At 39.2% G+C, this 19,825-nt stretch overlaps 1 protein-coding gene across 3 annotated transcripts in view; it reads left to right on the forward strand.

Annotated features, from left to right (window-relative positions):
* Positions 1 to 345: 345 nt before the first annotated feature.
* RMDN2 (regulator of microtubule dynamics 2) overlaps positions 346 to 19,825 on the forward strand; it is a gene marked incomplete at its 5' end in the record, with an annotated part of 47,705 nt that continues 28,225 nt past the window's right edge. Inside the window, 4 exons of one of the 3 annotated variants that reach the window (XM_080913902.1) lie at positions 346 to 1,298; positions 1,392 to 1,610; positions 6,102 to 6,569; positions 12,035 to 12,964. In XM_080913902.1, coding sequence (XP_080770028.1) covers positions 6,118 to 6,569; positions 12,035 to 12,964 — 1,382 coding nt within the window. Of the gene's footprint in view, positions 1,611 to 6,101; positions 6,570 to 11,424; positions 11,442 to 12,034; positions 12,965 to 19,825 lie in introns of those variants that run through there. The other 2 variants (XM_080913904.1, XM_080913903.1) reach the window with 2 other exon arrangements.

The following is a 19,825-nucleotide window of genomic DNA, read 5'->3' on the forward strand; positions in this document are numbered from 1 at the left end:
GGTGCGTACCTAGCCGGGGAAGGGGCTCCCGGGCGGGCTGGCCGGACGGCGGGGAACATGTGGAAGAAGGCGGCGGCACTTCCGGCTGCTGATTTATTTCCGGGTCGCGGCCTGACGCCCGGTGACCTGGGAGCAGCGGGCTGTCCTGGCGCAGTCCTGGAGGAGCCTGAGCTCTAGAGGGTGGCTTCGTGACCCCTGAGCCAGGCGACCACCGGAGTGGGCAACCGCGTCTCTGCTCCTGCCTCAGCCTCGCGCCCACCTTGTTCTCTTTGCGCGCTCTCCGAACTAAAAAGAAGGGCGGGGAGGGGGGGTCCTGGCTATTTTATACAAACAGGGAAACTAGACTAACTGCACTACTAACATTTGCAAATAAGCTGAATACTAAGAGGTCCCAAATTTAAATTATAGACGAGGAAACGCATGAAAATCTGATGAAATATGAGTGTTAGAATTCAGTGAGAAAGTACTGGGTTTTCTGCATCGCTGTATACAATATAGTCCCCTCTCCCTCAAGAACTCAGAACGCTTCCTTTGGAAACTTGAAACTTAAAGCTGAATTGTGAAACGCAATGTTTCTTAACTCTCTTGGTAGTTTTCCTTCATCTGGTTTATGGGCTACATCACTTTATGCCTTCCCCTTATCCCAAGGACCAGCTGATGAATACGTATGAATGTTTCTTAGGAGCTCATTTTAAACATCCTAGTTACTTTAAGAACATTAACATCCAGAGATTTAAAACTAAGACATAAACACAAGATTTTATTTTAAAAGCATTTCATGTCCTAGTTTTCTTGGAAGTCAACATTTTATTGTCTTACTAGGTGACTCTCTGCTAATAACCTTTGGTTGTGTGCCATATTAATTTTAGGTAATTTACACAAACATAATACCTATCGTTTTCCATCATAAGTGATTTACAACTGGATGCTTGTAAAGTGATAATGGTTTGCATCTGAAATGCAGACTTTTTCAACTATAAAGTCTGCTTCATAAATTTTAATTGCCTTATCTGTATTCAGTACAAGAGTATACTACTATAAGCAAAAGTCTAAAAATAATGTAAGTAATGTTATTACAACCTTTTACATTACACTGTAGGCAAACAGATTTTTATTTTCAACTTGTGTAGTCCTCCTTTTCTCCAGTGTCATATTTCAGATTATTGGCACAAAAGCACATACTGATTTACTTCTTGCTTGTTCCTTACTGTTTTTATTCAGTGTTATTTTTTCAAATCACTGGCATAGACTGATATTGTAGCATAACTTCAAACACTCCAACCTATGTGTTTCTAATGGTGAGTTTTTTTTTAATGCCATTTTTAGTGAGTCTAGTTAAATCTCATACTTCTGATGTCTTATTTCACCTCTGACCACGTCTGCTCCGTCAGCATTCCCCGTGTGTCCTTGCTTGATGCTTTCTGATTCTGCGTGCGGCTGGCTAGATGTCTCTACGATTTAGGAAACAGGAATCCAGGGGTAACCTTTCTTCTTTAATCTGATAACCCTCTGGGTAGATGACAGCAGTTAGTCTGAAAAATAATAATGACACTATTGTTTTGAACTACTTCAAAGAGATCATCTCGAACCCGTGTAGGACCCAAAGAAAGGTAAAAGTTTGGCTGTTTCTCATGTGATTAAACCTGGTTCTGTCTTGGGGATAAGGTCTTTCTCTTGGTCAGATTTTCACTTCTGCTTATTTACTTGTAAAATGAAAAAACGATTTCAGGTGTGTGTGTGTGTGTGTGTGTTTCATAATGTAAAGTTCAAGGCTGGCCTGGTAGGACTGAGCCAAAGACCTAAATCAGCATAGGAAAATTCCTTATGGTAGACTTCAAGATGGGTGTGTGGGCATTCTTCATTAAGGGTGGGATGGGGCCAGGAATATAGAGAAAGAAGGGAATAAAGAATGAATGTTGTTGTGGATCTAATACTGGGTCTGATATGTGCTAAACAAGAACTGTACTTTTGAACTGTTTCCAGCCCTAGTATTTTATATTAATCAATTAAAAAAAAACCAAAATCAAAAAAAAGCCTCAATATGATCCAGTTTGCTGCATGGTTGGTCTGCAGTATAAATGTGAGTAGTAGTATGTGGTGCCTTTGTGATTTCTGTTGCTTCTTGTGGTAATCTATCAAGGTAATTTAGTTTTATGCTATAGTATAATGTTTATGGAGCAATCACAACCTCATCTGTTACAAATGGTTTAGATTCTGCTACTGATGTGTCTCCTGTATGAGTTAGATTTACAGTTCTCAGATACATCAGTTGGTTCAAAGGATATTTGGGTTTAAAAGAGAAAATGAAAAGAAAGGAAAAAACTGGCAATTACTCTTCCATCAGACAGGCCAGAGTAAGTACCAGGGTCCTCTCTGGAATTGGGTTGAGAGAGTGATTTTAAATCTGTCTCCTAGAGATATTAGTCATCAAAAAATCTGAGGTAATTTCTGACTTTTTTTTTTAAATGAGGTAGGGCATCCAAATTGGAAAGTAACTATTGTCCAAGCACATAGTTTAATATTATAAGAATCATTTTGTTTTTTACTTTTATTTATTTTGCTGTGTGTGTGTGTGTGTGTGTGTGTGTGTGTGTGTGTGTGTGTGTCTTTTTCCTTCCACTCTAGGGGTTGCTGAACTTGATAGCAGGATTGATTTTACCATTTCAATCACAATAGGAAGTGAAGACCTTCCCTTAAGCAGCTCTTGGAAGTGGATTCTGGCTGCTTGGTCTTTTGTAACCCTCTTCCATAGCCCTTTAAATCATTGTGTTTAGTTGGCCATGCAGCATAAAGAAAACAATGCCTTGCTAAGAATGTGTAGAATAATAGGGTGTTAGCCATGTGATGCAAGATTTCAGGTACGACCTAATTCGGGATTTATGTCCATCTAGTATTTCTGCCCCAGCTTTCATGCCTGACTGTTTGTACAAGAAACAATCAAAGAGAACTTCGTAAGCTCCTCCGTTCCCCCACTTAACCTGAATCTCTGCTAACATAATCTGCCTTTGCTTTCATTACTGTCAAAGAGTGGTTTGTGTTCCGGCCAAAGGTCAACCTGTGCTCATGCACCAGAGCCCGTCTCCTTTGCCTTCTTATGTGGATCTGTATGATTCTCACTGTTCCTTCTACTTTATCAACTTTGCTTTTTAATTAAACGTTCATATTCAAAAGTAATGTTTTTCTTGACCTTTTGGGACCATTTTTCTATATAATCAGCATCTTTGCTCTTACTTGTTTTATATTTAGCCATCCCTTTGGTAAGGTGGTAAGAGAATATGTTTATTATTATTATACCCACCCTACCCCAACACACACACACACTCACACACACACACACACATACACACACACACACATACACACACACACACATACTCACACACACACACACACACTCACACACACACACACACTCACACACACACACACATACACACACACACACACACACACACACTCACACACACACACACACACACACACACACACACACACTTGTTTATCTGCATCTTTATGGTGTTCTGTTACTTTCTTTGGACTCTCCAACAGTATAGACTGTTATCTTGTCTCTTGCTTTCTAGGTCTGTTATACAACTATGGTGTGTTGTTGCCACGTTGGCTTCAGGAGCAACTATTTTCCCAGTAAATTTTAAAATGAGAAAACCAGTTTTATGTTTGCCCATGTATGTCACCATTGGTGTGCGGTACCCTCTGTGTCTGTTCATGGCTACTGTTTAAGTAACTTGCTTAGCATTTCTTTTAGCACTTGTCACTTGGTAATAATACTTGCATCTTTTGCTAAACAACAGAAACCTCACTTTTTTTTTACCTTTAATATTGAAAGATATTTATGGGGTACAGAAATTTCAGTTGATAGGTATCCTATCCCCACCCCTACCCTCCAGCATTTTAAAGATGCCACTTCATCATTTTGTTGTTTAAATAGTTCCTGAGACATAAGCCTTCTCCTTCTCCCCCTATTCCCACTCCTCCCTTCTTCTGGCTCTCTTCCCCCTGCCCCCATCTCTCTTTGGTTTCTGTCCGTTTCAGATGTTCACGATGCTGTGTGCTGCGCTGGGGTGACTTGTGCTGCTGTGTCTTCCTGTGCACTGCTCTTTGTCTTTCCACAGGGTTTTCATTGCTGTGGATTTCACTTCATTAAGCCCATTTTCGGGTCTCTTATTTTTCATTTCTAGAAATTCCAATCAGTCTGGCTTAAAACTTTCTCCCTCCCCCCCATGATGTTCATCTTTACCATGAACATATTTGTACATTTATAATATAGCAACATTTTAATTAATTCATAATAATTGGCAAATGCTTTAAACAATTGCTTTGAGGCCTTTGTTTGCTGATTAGATCACCTCTGGCATTTCCTGCTTCTGTGCAAGTCCAATAAATTCTTGCTAGGTATGGGACATTCTGGTTGGATGTTGTGCATGTTGCTTTCTGCATTTTTTCCTGTTTATTTGTAGCATTAGACACTTTATCTGCGACACATAAATCAATTTACTAGTTTGGAGGCTTATTTGTAAATCTTTACTCTATTTTGGATGGAGTCTAAATAGTCTGAGGTTCCTTTAGCCTCCCTACCTTTTGAACTCTCTGCTGAAAGCCTCACACAGTCTGTAAGCCTTCTTGGCATCTTGAAAGCTTCTCAGTTCCTTGGGACCAGTTTAACTGACACCTTGAATAGTTGTTATTCCTGTGAAGTTATTCTCTACCAGCCCCATAGAGTCTGAGTATTTTCCAAACATCTTTCTCTTACCTTCTATACTTTCCTGTGGACCCTAAAGTTATCCATTTGGTTGAGTGAGACTGCCTATCTGTTTGTTTGTTCTCTCTTCTTTTTTCTTCTTCCAGAGTCTAGAAGTTACTTCCAACTGACATTCAGGAGTCCCTACAGGAGTTAGTTCTTTCTGTCTGATCAAGGTTCTAGATAGCAGTGCTTTGATAATCTGTTCCTAAGGTGGGTAGCTTACAGCTATTTCAACCAAGTTACTAGCAAACTTTAACACAAATATATACATCTAATAGAGGGAAGTGAAGTGAGACCGAGTTTGGGAAGCTGTAAGTCTGTTTGTATACTTATATGCTAAGGCAGAGCCTCCTGTTACCTTTAATAAGCTAAGACCAAGAAATATCGCGTTAGCTGCACACAAAATAGCGGGGAAACAAGGACATCCTGAATGCTTGATGAATTTTCCCAAGCTGATGATACTTTTGTTTCTATTTCTCAAGCCCTTTAAAGCTTGCTTTATAGAGCAAACTTCAAATTGACTGTAGAAAAACAATAAGATCAGAATCAAAGTTCGTATTAAAGTAGATTTCAGTGATAGCCCTAAGCAAAACTTTTTTGAGGTGTGAGCTAAAGCAGCACTTGTCCATAGTGCTATTTGGCTTGCAGTCTGTCAATTTTTTTATGACACAGGGTTATCTTTTTAAAATTATTTTATTGGATATTCTCTGTATTTACATTTCAAATGTTATACATCCCTCTCATTCCCCCTTCCCCTCCCCACTCCACCTCAGTGCCTTGGCATTCCCCTACACTGGGAAAACGAGCCTTCAATGAATCAAAAGCTTCTCCTCCCATTGATGCCAGACAATGCCATCCTCTGCTGCATATGCACCTGGAGCCATGGGTCTCTCCATGTGTGCCCAATGTTGGTGTTTTAGTCCATGAGAGTTGTGGGGAGTTTGGTTGGTTTATTATGTTGTTCTTCCCATGAGGTTGCAGACCCTTTCAGCTCCTTCCATCCTTTCTCTAGCTTCTTCATTGTGGTCCCCCTGTTCAGTCCGATGGTTAGCTGCAAGCATCCTCGGCTGTAGATGTATGACTCTGAGGAGGCATCCATATCTGGTTCCTGCCAGTAAACACTTCTTGCATCAGCAATAGTGTTTGGGTTTAGTGGCTGCATATGGGGTGGATCCCCAGGTGAGGCAGCCTCTGAATGATCTTTTCTTCAATCCCTGCTCCTCTATTTGACCTTGTATTTCCTCCTGTGAGTGAGTTATCTTTTATTGATTGAAAAAGAATTTATTCTTTTTCCTGGGCAGAGGAACAAAATTCATTTACATTCTTACTTCTTTAATTTCAGAAATAAAAGCCAAGAAATGCCCCATTCCGCAAACAAAGAACTAATCTTTGGCATCATGGCAGGAACAGCTGGAATCAGCTTGCTGGTCTTATGGTACCACAAGATCCTGAAGCCAAGGACAACAATGAACTTTCCTAAATTTCTTTCTCTGGGTAAGAAATTTGATTCACTAACTCTACAAGATGAAAGCCACGGTGAACAAGGAGCATCAGTGGTCTTTCAAAGGAGGCAACTCCAGATCCTGGAAAAGCTAAACGAGTTACTGACCAACATGGAAGAACTTAAGGAGGAAATCAAATTCCTTAAAGAGACGATTCCAAAGCTGGAGGAATGTATACAAGATGAACTTGGAGGGAAGATAACAGTTCATAAGATCAGTCCTCAGCACAGAGCTAGGAAAAAGAAGGTGACAACAGTTCAACGTTCAGCTACAAGTAATAGTTCAGAGGAAGCAGAAAGTGAAGGAGGGTAAGTAGTCTCAATGTTTTCCATGGCAAACTGATTATCTCTCACACTATTGCCATTACATAGATATATATTCAGTTTCTGCTCTGCTATTAAAAGGAAATGAAAGGAATGTTTGTGTTCCGTTTTTCCATACACATTACTATATTTATATATTTATAATTATTTTTATTGTATTGTATTAATTAAATTATATATTACATATATATATATACACATACGCAGACATATATATGTGTATAGAATGACATCTGTTGGGAAAGACAGTCGTTGTTTTCCAGAATAGATAACTTATTTTATAATTTGGTGATCATTAATAACTAGTAACATCATGAAAGAATTGGGAAGACATCATCATTTGACTAGATGGGTAACCTATTGTATAATGTGAGTACTGTGTGATACAAACACCCTAGACCAATGTTGTTCCCTAGTTCTTCCTGCGATGTTAGATATTGGCTGTATCAATGCTGCCCAGCATTGTAGCCACTAGACGTGTGTAACTCTTATGCACTTAAGATGTGGACTGTACACCTGGGGAAAGGACATTTTTACTTTAACCCATTATAGTTAAATTGTAGTTCATGTAGTTAAATGTACTACTTGGAAGTAGTAGCCACTGAATTTTATTGCTGGTCTACGGGGATTAGAGGCTATAGACAAGGTTCTGTTTCATCTCTACATGGGTTAATATCCTGAATCCTAGCACTAAGAACAAATATTCTCTTAGCCTGGAAACAAATACTCTGAATTTACAACACTGACTCTGGGTAGGGTTTTGAAGAACAAAATAGCCAGGGTTGTTTGTTTTTTTGTTTAGGCTCTGTACTGAATGTGATGGGGCCTGGTATCCTTGAGGGTAGGAACCTTGTTTTCTTCATGACACTTCTCACAGTAGCAACCAATGAGGGTTTCTCGCCAGACAGGTACTCCGCACACTTTCTGTGGACGTGGGAGATGGCATCTGAAGGGAGAAGACAAAGAGTAGGGATGGTGTAATTCACTAGTCAAGTGTCAGACATCAGGGCTCAGTCCAGGATTGTTACACATCCTTTTTATGCTGGGGGAATGACCTTGAACTTTTGTGGTAGGAAAAATCCACAGATGATAGATTCAGTTGTCATGTCTAAGAACTTGGTGTTCCTGCACAGAAAGAAAAAAATGTCCTAGGCTAGATTTTAAATAGGCAAGAGGGATATTTAGAGAACATCTAAGATACACTGAAAAACGTAAATCGGAATTTTCATGAGTCCTGGGGATTTTCATGGGGATTGGTAGGAACCCCTTTGTACTCTGGTAGGAAGCAGAAATCTACAGCACTGGGCACTGCTGAGAGAAACAGAATGCTGCCTGAGGTCTGAGCAGTCTCCTCACAGACAGGACATTTTGGGAGGGGACCTGGACACTGGTGTAGGTGTGCATACAGGTAAAAGTGGTGAGTGGCCTGTGTTCCTAAAACCCTGTCTCAATGAATTTAAGCCTGCTCACTCAGGAAATGCTAACCTTCTAGAAAGAGAAGAAACCCTAATCTGGTTTAGGACAGATAAAAAGGAGAAAATTACAAAATTTAACCAAACTCTAAATATTGAGGTAAGTGTACAGTGGATATGAGTTTCAAGGAAGATTTGTGAAGATTAGGAATGACATAGCTGGTTGTGATGGATCCAAACTTTAAGCCACTGAAACCGCACCTCCTCTTGCTTGGTCATGGGTGTTTTGTTAGCAGTAACATACAAGGATATGTATAATACAGTCCTAGTAACAGACTAGACTAAGTAAATGGGAAGAACCATTTCCTATCAAACACTGCTTTAGAACAGTTTTTTAAGCAAAAAAAAAAAAAAAAGTCATATTTTAATTTAATTAATTTTTAATGAGATACAAACAGATGTATCCTGTTTCTGTAGATAAATATTTGTAAGTTAGTCACTTCCCAAGGCCTTCTCTCTCCCTTTGCAACTTGCTTGATTTCAACCAGCTTCCCACTAGGGACTCTTTAGCCACCACAAGTATTTCAGAGACCCCAGGAGAAGACCAGTATATACAGGCATATACCAACCTTTAGATTGTGCTGACTCCGGAGCAACAAAATAAACTCTGCTGAGAGAGAAGGCTGCTGCTGACTGGTGTGAGATTTGCCAGTTTGCTGGAGACCCCTTTACCTGTGACCTTGCCTTTGTGGGGGTGGGGGTGCTTGTTGTTATTGTTGTTTCTGGCATTTCTATCTTACCTTTACTGACTTCTGTCAGGTCAGTTTGGTGTTGAAATTCAGGTCTAGGCTTCCAGGCAAACACACTCTGATTGTAACAGTAATTTGTATTCCTCAAAGCTGTATAGTTATAAAATGATTTTTTTCAGATCTATTAACAATGTGATGTTGTAATTGAGTTCTTTTCTTTAGGAGATGCCTCTTATCTTAATCTGCATGCACTGGCTGGCAGCTTCCCTGTCTCCTCTGGGTGCTGTGTTCCCATACACAAGGAATAACTGGAATTTTGTTTCTAAAATTTTCAGAAATGACATTTCATGGTGTATTGGGTTTTTTGTTTGTTTGTTTGCAGTGGTTTATGCATTAATTTCTTTCTATTTGAGGCTTTTTCATGTTGACGCATGTAAACATGTTTCTTTTGAAATGTGGAGCTGTATCCCATTAGTGGGATAAAGGTTTCTCTTAGTGGTGAATATTTAGGTCATCATCTGTTTGCTCCTATAAGTAATGTTTCAGTGAATACCCTTATAATTCCTTACACACTTGTAGAAGGTTTTCAAAGCATGTGTTTGAAGTGCTGACTTAGAGATTACATGTATTGGTCATATGTATATTAATAAATCTTTAAGATACACCCCATTCACAAACCTGTGACTATGAGAATGCCTATTGTCCTGTATTAATACTTACAGTGTTGTACTTTAAACTTTAATGAAATTTGTGTTGATGAAATGTTAACTAATGATTTTCAAATTTGTATTCCCCTGAACCTTAGTTACATTGAGCATATTGTCATACATATTTTGTTTGCAAATAGATCTTCTCTTTCATGTTGGGGGAGGGGAGAAAAAGAGGAGAGGGGAAGGGCTAGGAGAGAGAAACTGAGAACACAGCTGACTTATTATTCACTGACTGTGTCTGCTCTATGCCAGGCACTGTTTGAACTCTGGAGGCACAGCTGAGAACAAAACAGTCTTGTAACTTCAACCACTTTTCTTAAACATGAAGCAGGATGTTGAAGAGGAACTTAACCAGAGCCCCCGCAGGTGAAGGACCACACAAAGCATTTCAAGTGCCCCCTTGACCTACCTGGCAAAGGCTTGCTGAGAGGCAGAAGGCATTGCCCATGTGAGCGCTCACTCGGCTGCAGCAATGGAAGGAGACTGCGCAGAGTGGAGAGCTTCTTCCTTTGTCCAGCATCCCGAGCGTCCCCGTAGTAGGTTTGCAAAGCCCAGATTCTGTAGGAATGGGTGTTGTCGAAGTGCCTGTGTAGTGTGGCAGAGAGGAGAGTGGCATGCGTAGCCTACTGGAGCTACTGGAGTGGGTGGAAACAAGTGAGCGAAGGCCACTGAAAACTGTTGGAACAAGTGTGTCTCGGTGAGAGAACAAAGCAAAGCAACCCCAGCCCAGAGCGAAGCAGCAGAGGACTGCAGGGCCAAGGAAGAGCAGCAGTGATGCCCTGTGACACAAGCATGCATCCTGGCTCAGCTTTAACTGCATACATGACAGCAGTTTCCCAAGCCTGGATTCTTTCCTTAAAGTGTAGGAAAAGCCAGTGAGATGGGTCAGAGGGTAAGGCCTTTGCCACACACGCCTGACAACCTGTGTCCAATCCCTGGAACTACGGAAAGAGATGACCAACTCCCAAAGGTCGTCCTGTGTCCTCCACCTATATGTCGTGATGTCATAGTATGCCCACCCCATGCCCAGACAAATGTTCAGTAGCAATAAATAAAACTATTTTAATTAAAATGTGATTAATAATGTATGTCGTATTGTTTTAAGTCTTCATTGAGATTATACAGGATGATGTGTTGTGCCATGTCTAGTCTGTGGTGAGTTCTATAAAGTATCAATGTTTTATCAGTCAGAAGGGAACCAGTCTGAGGATGCAGCTTAGTGTTTGTAAGGCACCCACCTAGCAATTGCAAGCCTGTGGATTGCTTCCCCAGCAGCATGGATGGGAAAGGCGGGGAGGAACAAAAGGATTAAATCTATCAAATGAACTAAAAAGGGGCCAGCAAATTTCTTTTCTGCAAAGACTTAGAAATGAAGAGATGCAGAGTCTGTCTCATCTACCAAGCTCTACCACTGGAGTCTGAAAATGGCTACAGATAGTAGGTCCGTGGCTATGACTCAAAAAATGTGTTTTGTAGAAACAGATGCTAGTTTTGAAATGTTTCCTCTCCAGTTTGTATATCTTCAGTACAAATTCTTTACCACTGAATGTAAAGGCATTGGGGAAAAGAGCTTTCGAGAGGAAGAAGGAAGGATTAGGAGACTAGGGGTGTAGAAGATTGCTGGCCATCTCAAGGAAAGGCTGGCAGAGAGCCTCTTCTCTCCTTCACTTAACTGCATCATTAACCCTTAATTTTTCATCTGGCTTCCTGAACGTAAGAAAATCAGAACACACACCCCATAGCCACAGACCCTGCAGCTCTTCAGAAAGGTGAGCCACAGAACGATTTTATTCTAAAGCAGGGTCAGCGGGTTCTAGAGTCTCTGTCCTTACATTCTGTGCTGTTGCCATGGCAGCTCCACACACAGCTCAAGCATTCAGTCTTCTGACCTGTTCCACCCATACAGGGCATTTTACGTCTTATGAATGATGGCCTAGAAGGGAAAGACTTACTCTGGATTAAATTCAGGATGGGAAAATGCTTAAGGTATGCCTTAAAGACAAAGCAAAATAAAGCAAAACACACTTCACGTGTTTCATGTTTTGTGTGTCAAAGAGCGTTGGAGGTATTCAGAAGCCTGGGTAGTGTTGCCTTTAGCTTCCCACAGTAGCTGGAGATCTGTGTGTTTAGTTGAAGCATCGTCCCATCCCAGAGAGATTTTTTTGCTTCACCCATGGAAGATATGTTAAAATGTAATTAGTCAATGGAATATAAGTTTGTTTTAGTTAATTCCCTTAAAATGGAAGTTTAATAGTCTCAGAGAGATACTGTGGTATGTCTGTCTTTGTGCCTGATGTCACTTTATGTTTCTCTCTTTCTTTCTGCCTACTTCCTGATTCTTTCACTCTCCCAATCCCTGAGATTTAATGGAGTGGGCAGGCTCTTGTAAGGAGATAATCTACCTTTCTGTGCATTCTTTTGGATACACCTGTGTGGCCATTAAACTTAGCCACACCGTTTTCTAATTAGTAGTTGTTTCCCATTGGTATGGTAGATATTATTCTTTGGAAAGTTTGCTAAGTCTCCATTCAGCTCCCCATTTGATTTTTCTTCTTCATTTGGCCCCCTTTCCACTCTAGCTGCTGGAAAGAGGACCGGCGCTTCCAACCAAATTATGAAGATCAAGTTACTCCACAACACATGGATCGTGGATTCTCTCAATCTTTACAACCAAATGTGGCTCTGGGTCTTATTACATGTCGTCCTTCTTCAACATGTAAGATAGGTAGAAAATTATCCTCAAGTACGGTCACTTCCTTACTTCTGTGTAAAGGAAGACATACTTTACTGTGGAGATGCCGAAAGAGCAAAAGTCAGCAAAGTAGAGTTAACTTTGATTCTCAGGAAGACATAACACCCAGTGCTACAAAATCTTCAGATCACTTTATTCTCCTTAAATCTCGAAACTGTTTTTCACCCCGCAGACTGAGTATAATTTCCTGTCAAAGGAACAGCAATAGCTATGATACTCCACAAGGTAGTCCGAACCTGTCTCGTGCAAACGAAATTCAAGGCTTTTCTAAAAAGACAACTAGTACTGATGCTCAAAAACGTATAAGTTTCTCTGATCCCGAACATGGCAATAGATACTTTCCAAATCTGGAAACGAAAGCCGTTTCTTCAGGCCACTGGACTTTTGAAAGAACGTCTTACCCACCAAGTTTAGTGACGTCTCTCTTTTCTCTTCCAACTGTTATTTCTTCTTCCAGTCAAGTAAATGTATCTGTTGCTGACTGCCAAGAACATGGCCAACTAAGTAAGGAATCAGAAGATGCCCTTTATTGCAGGCCTCAGAGTCAGAGTAGTAATTACTCTCCAGCTCACATTGAACAGCATCTGTCTCAGAATAGAACTTCCTCCAGCCTCCTCCATGAAGAACTTTCTTCACCGTACCAAACTGTCAATAGCTTAACTGTTGAAGTTCCCTCAGGCTCCTTCGGAGAAGAAAGCTATGCTACCCCACCTCTAGATGAAGATATACCGTCACCTATTGAAATGGCTGAAATAAGGTCACCTCAGATTTTCCTTTCTCTGAGAAGGGCACCTCAAATTGGAAAATTCCCCAACAGTCACTCTCCAAAGATGATAGAAACTAGTATTCAGTTCTCCTGTTCTTACACAGCTCCGCTACAGGGCAGGAAAGAGATTTCTATATTTGGGGTTTAAATGGAATAGTTTGGTTTTGAAAGTTTGTAAACATTATTAGAATGTAGATGCCAAAGTTGATTTCCTGTTTCAAAGACTGGCTAGTCCTGAGTTTCTAAACGATTATCATAGAATATTGTGGTCTGAAAATGACACCAAGTTTTTCTGTGTAAATCACCTGAATGTAACGCATCCTTACAGTCCATTGCCACCTTTCATCCTGATCACTAGAGATGGTAGCATAATGTATATAATCTATACATATTTATTTGTATCAGTGAGTACTCCTCACATTTCCCACTCAGACACATGGACAGAGTTTTCATTAACACAAGAAGTAAACAGTGATGTAATGGAAAGTGTAGGTTGTTTAGAACCCAGATTTTTAAATAATATTTATTCATTTGTGGGATCCATATACGGTGCATGCCATGGTGGGGGGGGCGGGGAATGGGGGGAGGCCAGATGTCAACCTCTAGGATATAGTTCTCTCTACAAGGTAGGTCCCAGGTGTCAAATTGGTGTCATCAGGCTCAGTGGCCAGAGCTTTTATCTATTGAGTCATCTCAATAGCCCATAACCCAGAAATTTTGCTTAATAACTTAATTATATACTTATATATGCACAAATCTGGAAAGTTAAGAAATAATGAAATCAAATAAAAAGTATCCATATAATTGGCCTCTCAAAGCTATATTTAAAAAAAAAATACTTTTCTTAATCTTTTCCGGTAGGCAAAAGTTACATAAGTACTCTAAAGTAAGCAACTAAAAAACACTTATTTGAATATAATTAGACTTTGTTCATAAAAAATGCTTATGATATTTTCAGTTACTTATATTAAAATGAAACCTAATCTTCATCATTATGCAGTAATCTTACTTTTACATGCAAATTTACCTGTTTAATATTTTACATCTTAACATATTAAAATTCTTTTTAATTTTAAATTTATTACTTGTAAAAAAACATGAAGGGCATCCTTGTAAGCATTTTGAGGTGTGCAGTTCAGAAACATTAAGTATCCACACTGTCATTCCCACAGCTCTCTTCAGATTGGACAACTGAAGCTCTGTACCCAATAACGAATAACTCTCCATCTTTTCTTCCCTATTTCCCTGTCTACTAGCCTTTTGCCTTCTATGGGTTTTGACTGGCTCTCTAAGTAGAACTGTTAGTATCTGTCTTTTCCAATGGTTTCGTTTCACTTAGAATCATGTTGCCAAAGGTTTGTGTAGCATATATCAAAACATTTATTTCGTAAGGCAGAAGAACATCCCATTTTATGTGTGAGTCACATCTCACCTAGTCATTCATCTATCAGTGGATAACTTTGGTTTCTTCCATGTTTGAACTGGTGAATTCTACTGTGAACAAGGGTGTGAAAGCCTCTTTGAGATGCTGCTTTTTAACATCTTATTAGTACATACCAATTATACATACTAATTGGTTTCATTGAGACATTTTAATACATGTATACAAAGCACTTCAACCCTATACCCCTACCTTCTCATTTCCTGCTCATCTCTCTGATTCCTTTTTCTCAACTAGCTCCCCAAGTCTAGTTCATGTTCTTTTATGCTAATGATCCAATCAGTTTCCTTGTGGTTAGTATAGGAAAATGAGAAAGATCTCTCTCCAGGAGCATGGACACATTACCAGTGGCTATCCGACTGAAGGAAACAGTAACAATATATGAATTTTCTGAGAGGGAAAGGGCCTCAAGAACTTCCCCTACTCTGTGACAAGAAGACAGGCCTATAGTACAGGCACAGGTCTGGTGTAGGTCGTGTATAGCTTCTGTAAATTCAAAAGTACAATAGTATGCCATGCCTGATATAAGCATTGCACCCCATACCGCCTGCTTTCCAGCTCTTACATTCTTCCCACCCATTCTGTGATATTTCCAGAACATTGCAGGGTGTAATATAGACGCCCCACTTACTGGTGAGCAGTCAGCAATCACTTATTCTCAACACTTGAACGGCCGTGGGTCTCTGAAGTTACTGCTGCCCTCTGCAAAAAGATGCTTTTCTGATCAAAGCTGACAGTACCACTGATCCATTGACACAAACATGATTATTCAGAGGGTAGTTTGACAGCTATGTCATGTCCAGTTAGCAAAATGACAATAGTAGCCTCCTCTCTAGGGACTGTGGTCTCCCCAACCACAGGCTTTGTGAAATTCCTCCTGTGGAGCAGGTTTTAAATCCAGTTAGAGAGCAGGTTGGTTACTCTCCTAACAGATTTGCTGTCATCACTGCACTAGTGGGTCTATCCTGCCTGGCCAGTAGTTACTATTGCACTGAAGAGTTCACAGTGGTGTAAAATTATGAATGGCAGTTGTCTCCCAGCATCTGCAAGACATTTCCCAGCAATTCAAAGGATAGCCAGGCCCGAGGACGCTTCCAGTTCAGTTCCAGAATGATTTCTCTACCATATGACCAGGGCATGTGACAATTTAAGATCTTACATTAAATTGTTTTTGTGTCTATATAAAAATTTCTAGATCCTAGTACCATCTGATTTTTAATTTTAAAATTCTTAATGTTTTCTGCAATACCAGCACTAGTTTTGCATTCATACCAGAAAGGCATGGCATGACTTCATTTCCTTAATTTGTCGACATCTGTTTGTTTTGCTTGGGTGTAAAGTGATATTCCATTTAGTTTGATCATCTTTTGATGTGATTTTCTTTGGAGAAAATTATTCAAATCCTATTATCCATTTTGTTGTTGTTGCTCTTCTAGGAGTTCCTGTGTATTGAGGACACTAACCCTTATCAGAAAGCGAGTTGCAGGAATTTCCTCCATGTGTCTGGGTTGACCTTTGACTCTCCCGGTTATGTTCTTTATACACAGGAGGTTTATATTTTGGTAGAATCCTGATCTATCCAACTGCTTTAATACTTATTCATTACCTGTACATTGGGTATTGTAGCCAAGAAATTATTGACTCACTGACATGAGGCTATTGTCTTATGTTTCCTTCTAAGGGTCATGTAGTTTAGTTTTGCAGTTAGGTCTTTGATATGTTTTGGTGTTATTTTGTGGCTATAATGCTGATTAAGTGCCTCTGGAGACAATGTTTTTAAAATATATTTACCAATTTCTTTGTTATGAAATCTAGCTTGTTACGTGAGTACTGACATCAGAACTCGGACCTCATTATATAGCAAACTGATCGTCTTAACGGTTGCTGGTCATTGCTCTAGCACCAAAGGACATTTTGTCAAAACAATTTTTTTATGTAGAAATACAGTTTTCCCAACATTACTTGTTAATGATACTGTTTTTTCTTCACCATTAAGGCCTTGGTGTATGCCTAGTGGCAGAGCAGCTGTGATAGGCAGTAGTTCTAACTTTAATTTGAGGAGCCTTCAAACTTATTTGCGTAATGTCTGTTTGAATTTGTGCTTCTCCGGGAGTGAATAAAGACTCCTGTACCACATCCTCTCCAGACTTCAGTCAGGTTTCTTGATGACAGCCATTTTGACTGGGGTGGGGTGGTATCTCAAGGCAACTTTAATTTGCATTTCTTTCATGACTAGGGATGCTGAGCACTCTTTAAAATAGTTTAAATTAGGTGATAAAGAAGGCAAGACAAATGATCACTCAAGAGGATAGAAAAATGTTTTGTTGTTTCAGCTAGGTCATGGTGTTATGGTATTATCTTTCTTTTGTGCTGGATAATTGAATACAAATATAGTTAATAGTAAAGTGCAAGACAATATGTAAAGCTCTAAGGCTTCAGAACAGAAGTTCTGAAGTTCACTGAGTTCACTGAGGCACAGAGAGCTGAGCCAAGACAAGTGCTAGAGTGGCTGTCTCAGTCTAGCTCTCTGATGGTTTTATTGGAGTTCTTTCTAATCAGTGGCTTTATTTTTAAACAGATTAAAAGTAACATAGTCTTGGACCCTTGTCAAAGTTATTTGACCATATGCTTAATGTGTGATTATTGCTGGTTGTGTTCTGTTCTGTTAGTATAATGAGTGTATTTTAATGCTCATATCACACTGCTTTAATTCTTTTGTTTTGTGGTAAATTTGAATTGACAAATGTGAGAGCTCCAGTATTATTTGTTTTTTCAACATTGTTTTGGCCACCAGGTGTTCCTTGAGATTTCAAATGAGTTTCGGGATAGATTTCTATAGCCTACAAGATTATTTCTGATGTTTTGAGAAGGATCTCAGTGAATCTATAGACTATTTTAGAGTAGTATTGGTATCTTAATATGAAACCTATAAACATATGAGGAATTTCCTTTTTTTTTCTTTTTTCTTACAACTTTATTTAAAGAAGAGAGATACATATGCAGATTTGTAAAAGCATTTTGGCAATTCTTTTAGAGGTTTGATAGTATGCATTGAAATCCCACTAATTACCATAAATATAAAGTACATGTGGAACAGAATGTAACATGAAAACAGTCAGCGTTTTCTTGGTGTGTATAGATTAAACATGATGATCTTTGAATACCAAAAATTGCCACAAGGCTATATTCCTAGCTCTTGGATTATTAATGATTTAAGGTCTAGGTGTACCACACTCTGAGAGGGTGCTATACACTTATTTTTTTTTCCTAAGAAGGACTGAGGCTTTCACTATTTGGCCTTTGTTATTCTTGAGCTTCATATGGCCCTGCGGGTTGTTTTGGGGGTGTTCAGAGCTTTCTGGGGCTAGTATTCAATTATCAGTGACTTCATATTATGTCTGTTCTTTTGTGACTGGGTTATCTCACTCAGGATGATATTCTCTAGATGCACCCATTTTCCTAGGAATTTCATAAAGTCATTGTTTCTGATAGCTGAGTAGTACTCCATTGTGTAAATGTACCACAATTTTTGTATCCATTCATCTACTGAAAGACATCTGGGTTCTTTCCAGCTTCTGGCTATTATAAATAGAGGAGTTTCCCTTTTATCTTATTTTATACTCTTTGAACAATATGGTATAAGGATATATATCACCAGGCACAGGAGTTCAAGCATATAATTTCAGCTACTTGGGAAGCTGAGGCAGGAGGATTATTTGAGTCAAGGAGTTTGGGATCATGATGCAAATCAGGTGTTGATGCTAAGTTCAACATCAATGTGATGACTCCCTTTAAGTGAGGTTGCCTAAAAAAAAGGGAACACACCTAAGTCAGAAATGGAGCAGGCCAAACTCTTAGAACAGAAGTCAATAAATTGCTTAAATTAGTCTTTATTTTATTCTTTGAAATACTGTTAGAAATAAAACCAGTTTTTACTGTTTACATTTTATATAGCTTATTACCAATGCATAGGACAGCTGAATCTTGTTTACTGTATTTTCAGCTTTGCTGCATGCGTTTATAAGATTCTGGTGTTTGTATGCCTGTGTGTATGTGTGCCCTTGTATATACATGCCTATATATGTGCATATGTGCATGTGTGCATATGTATATTACGATATGTGTGCATGTGCATATGTACTTGTGTATGTGCATACATGAATCTGTATGTGTGTGTTACATGTTCTTGTGTGTGTGTGTGTGTGTGTGTGTGTGTGTGTGTGTGTGTGATATTGGGTTTTGTTTTCATTTGGATACCTTTTATTTCTTCGTCGTGCCTAATTGTTCTGGATAGAACTTTGAGTGAAATATTAAACTGAACTTGTGAAAGTAGGCGGTTTCCTCCTTACTAACTGGTCTTAAGGGAAGCTCTCCATCTTTCATCATGGGGCATGATACCACTGTGCTTCTCATATGGAGTCTTTAGTCCATTGAAGCAATTTTCTTTCATTTTTATCATAAAATGCTAACTTTTACCAACTACGTTTTTCTTTGCATTGGTGGAAATGATACTGTTTTTTCTTTGCATTTTGTTGCTATTGGTATGTTATGCTGGTTTATTTTCATGTATTGTTATTCCTTCATCCAAGATAATAAATTTTACTCTGTTGTGGGCTCTAATCTTTTATAATATGTAGTTAAATCCTCTTTGCTGGTACCTGAGAATGTTTGCCTAATAGTCATCAGAGACATTGGTCTATAGTTTTCTTTTCTGGTAGTATCTTTGTCTGATGTTTCTATCAGAACAATTCTGACTCATAGCACACATCTGAGTTATTTTTCTCACTTCAGTTGGCAGAGCAGTGACAGGTTCACTAACACTGCTATTCATCCCGCTTTAAATGTAGGTAGAGCTGGGCCCAGTTGCACATGCTTCTAATCCCATAACCTAAGAAGTAGAGGCAGGTGGACCTCTGTGATTTCGTTACGCCTGGTCTATGTAGGGAGTTTCAGATGAACTGCAGATAAGCAGTGAGGCCCTGTCTCAAATAAAAAAATATTTGGCAACATTCAAGGAAGCCATCTGGCCCTGGACTTTAGACTTGCTGGGGGCTTCTGATTACTAATTCACACCCCCCCTTCTTGCTTGTTTTAAATGTTAAGAGTTGCTATGTCTTCCTGATTCGGTCTAGTACTTGTGAGTTTTGAGAAATGTGCCCCCTTCCTCTCAGTTATTTAATGTGTCTACATCTGCTTATTAACTTATGTCTCCTATTTCATTTTAGTTGACTCTCCCTTTTGTTTTTAATCAGTCAGTCAAAGACAAATTTTGCTGATCTTTCTAAAGAGCATATACTTTTTCTGTTGATGTTTTTCTTCTATCATTTTCTAGTTTATTGTTTATTTTCATTTTAGTCCCTATTGGTGTTTGTTTGTTTGTGTTTTGATTGTGTGTGTGTGAATTAAGTTTG

The sequence above is a fragment of the Micromys minutus genome, assembly GCF_963924665.1.
Source record: "Micromys minutus genome assembly, chromosome: 3".
NCBI classification, from domain to species: Eukaryota; Metazoa; Chordata; class Mammalia; order Rodentia; family Muridae; genus Micromys; species Micromys minutus.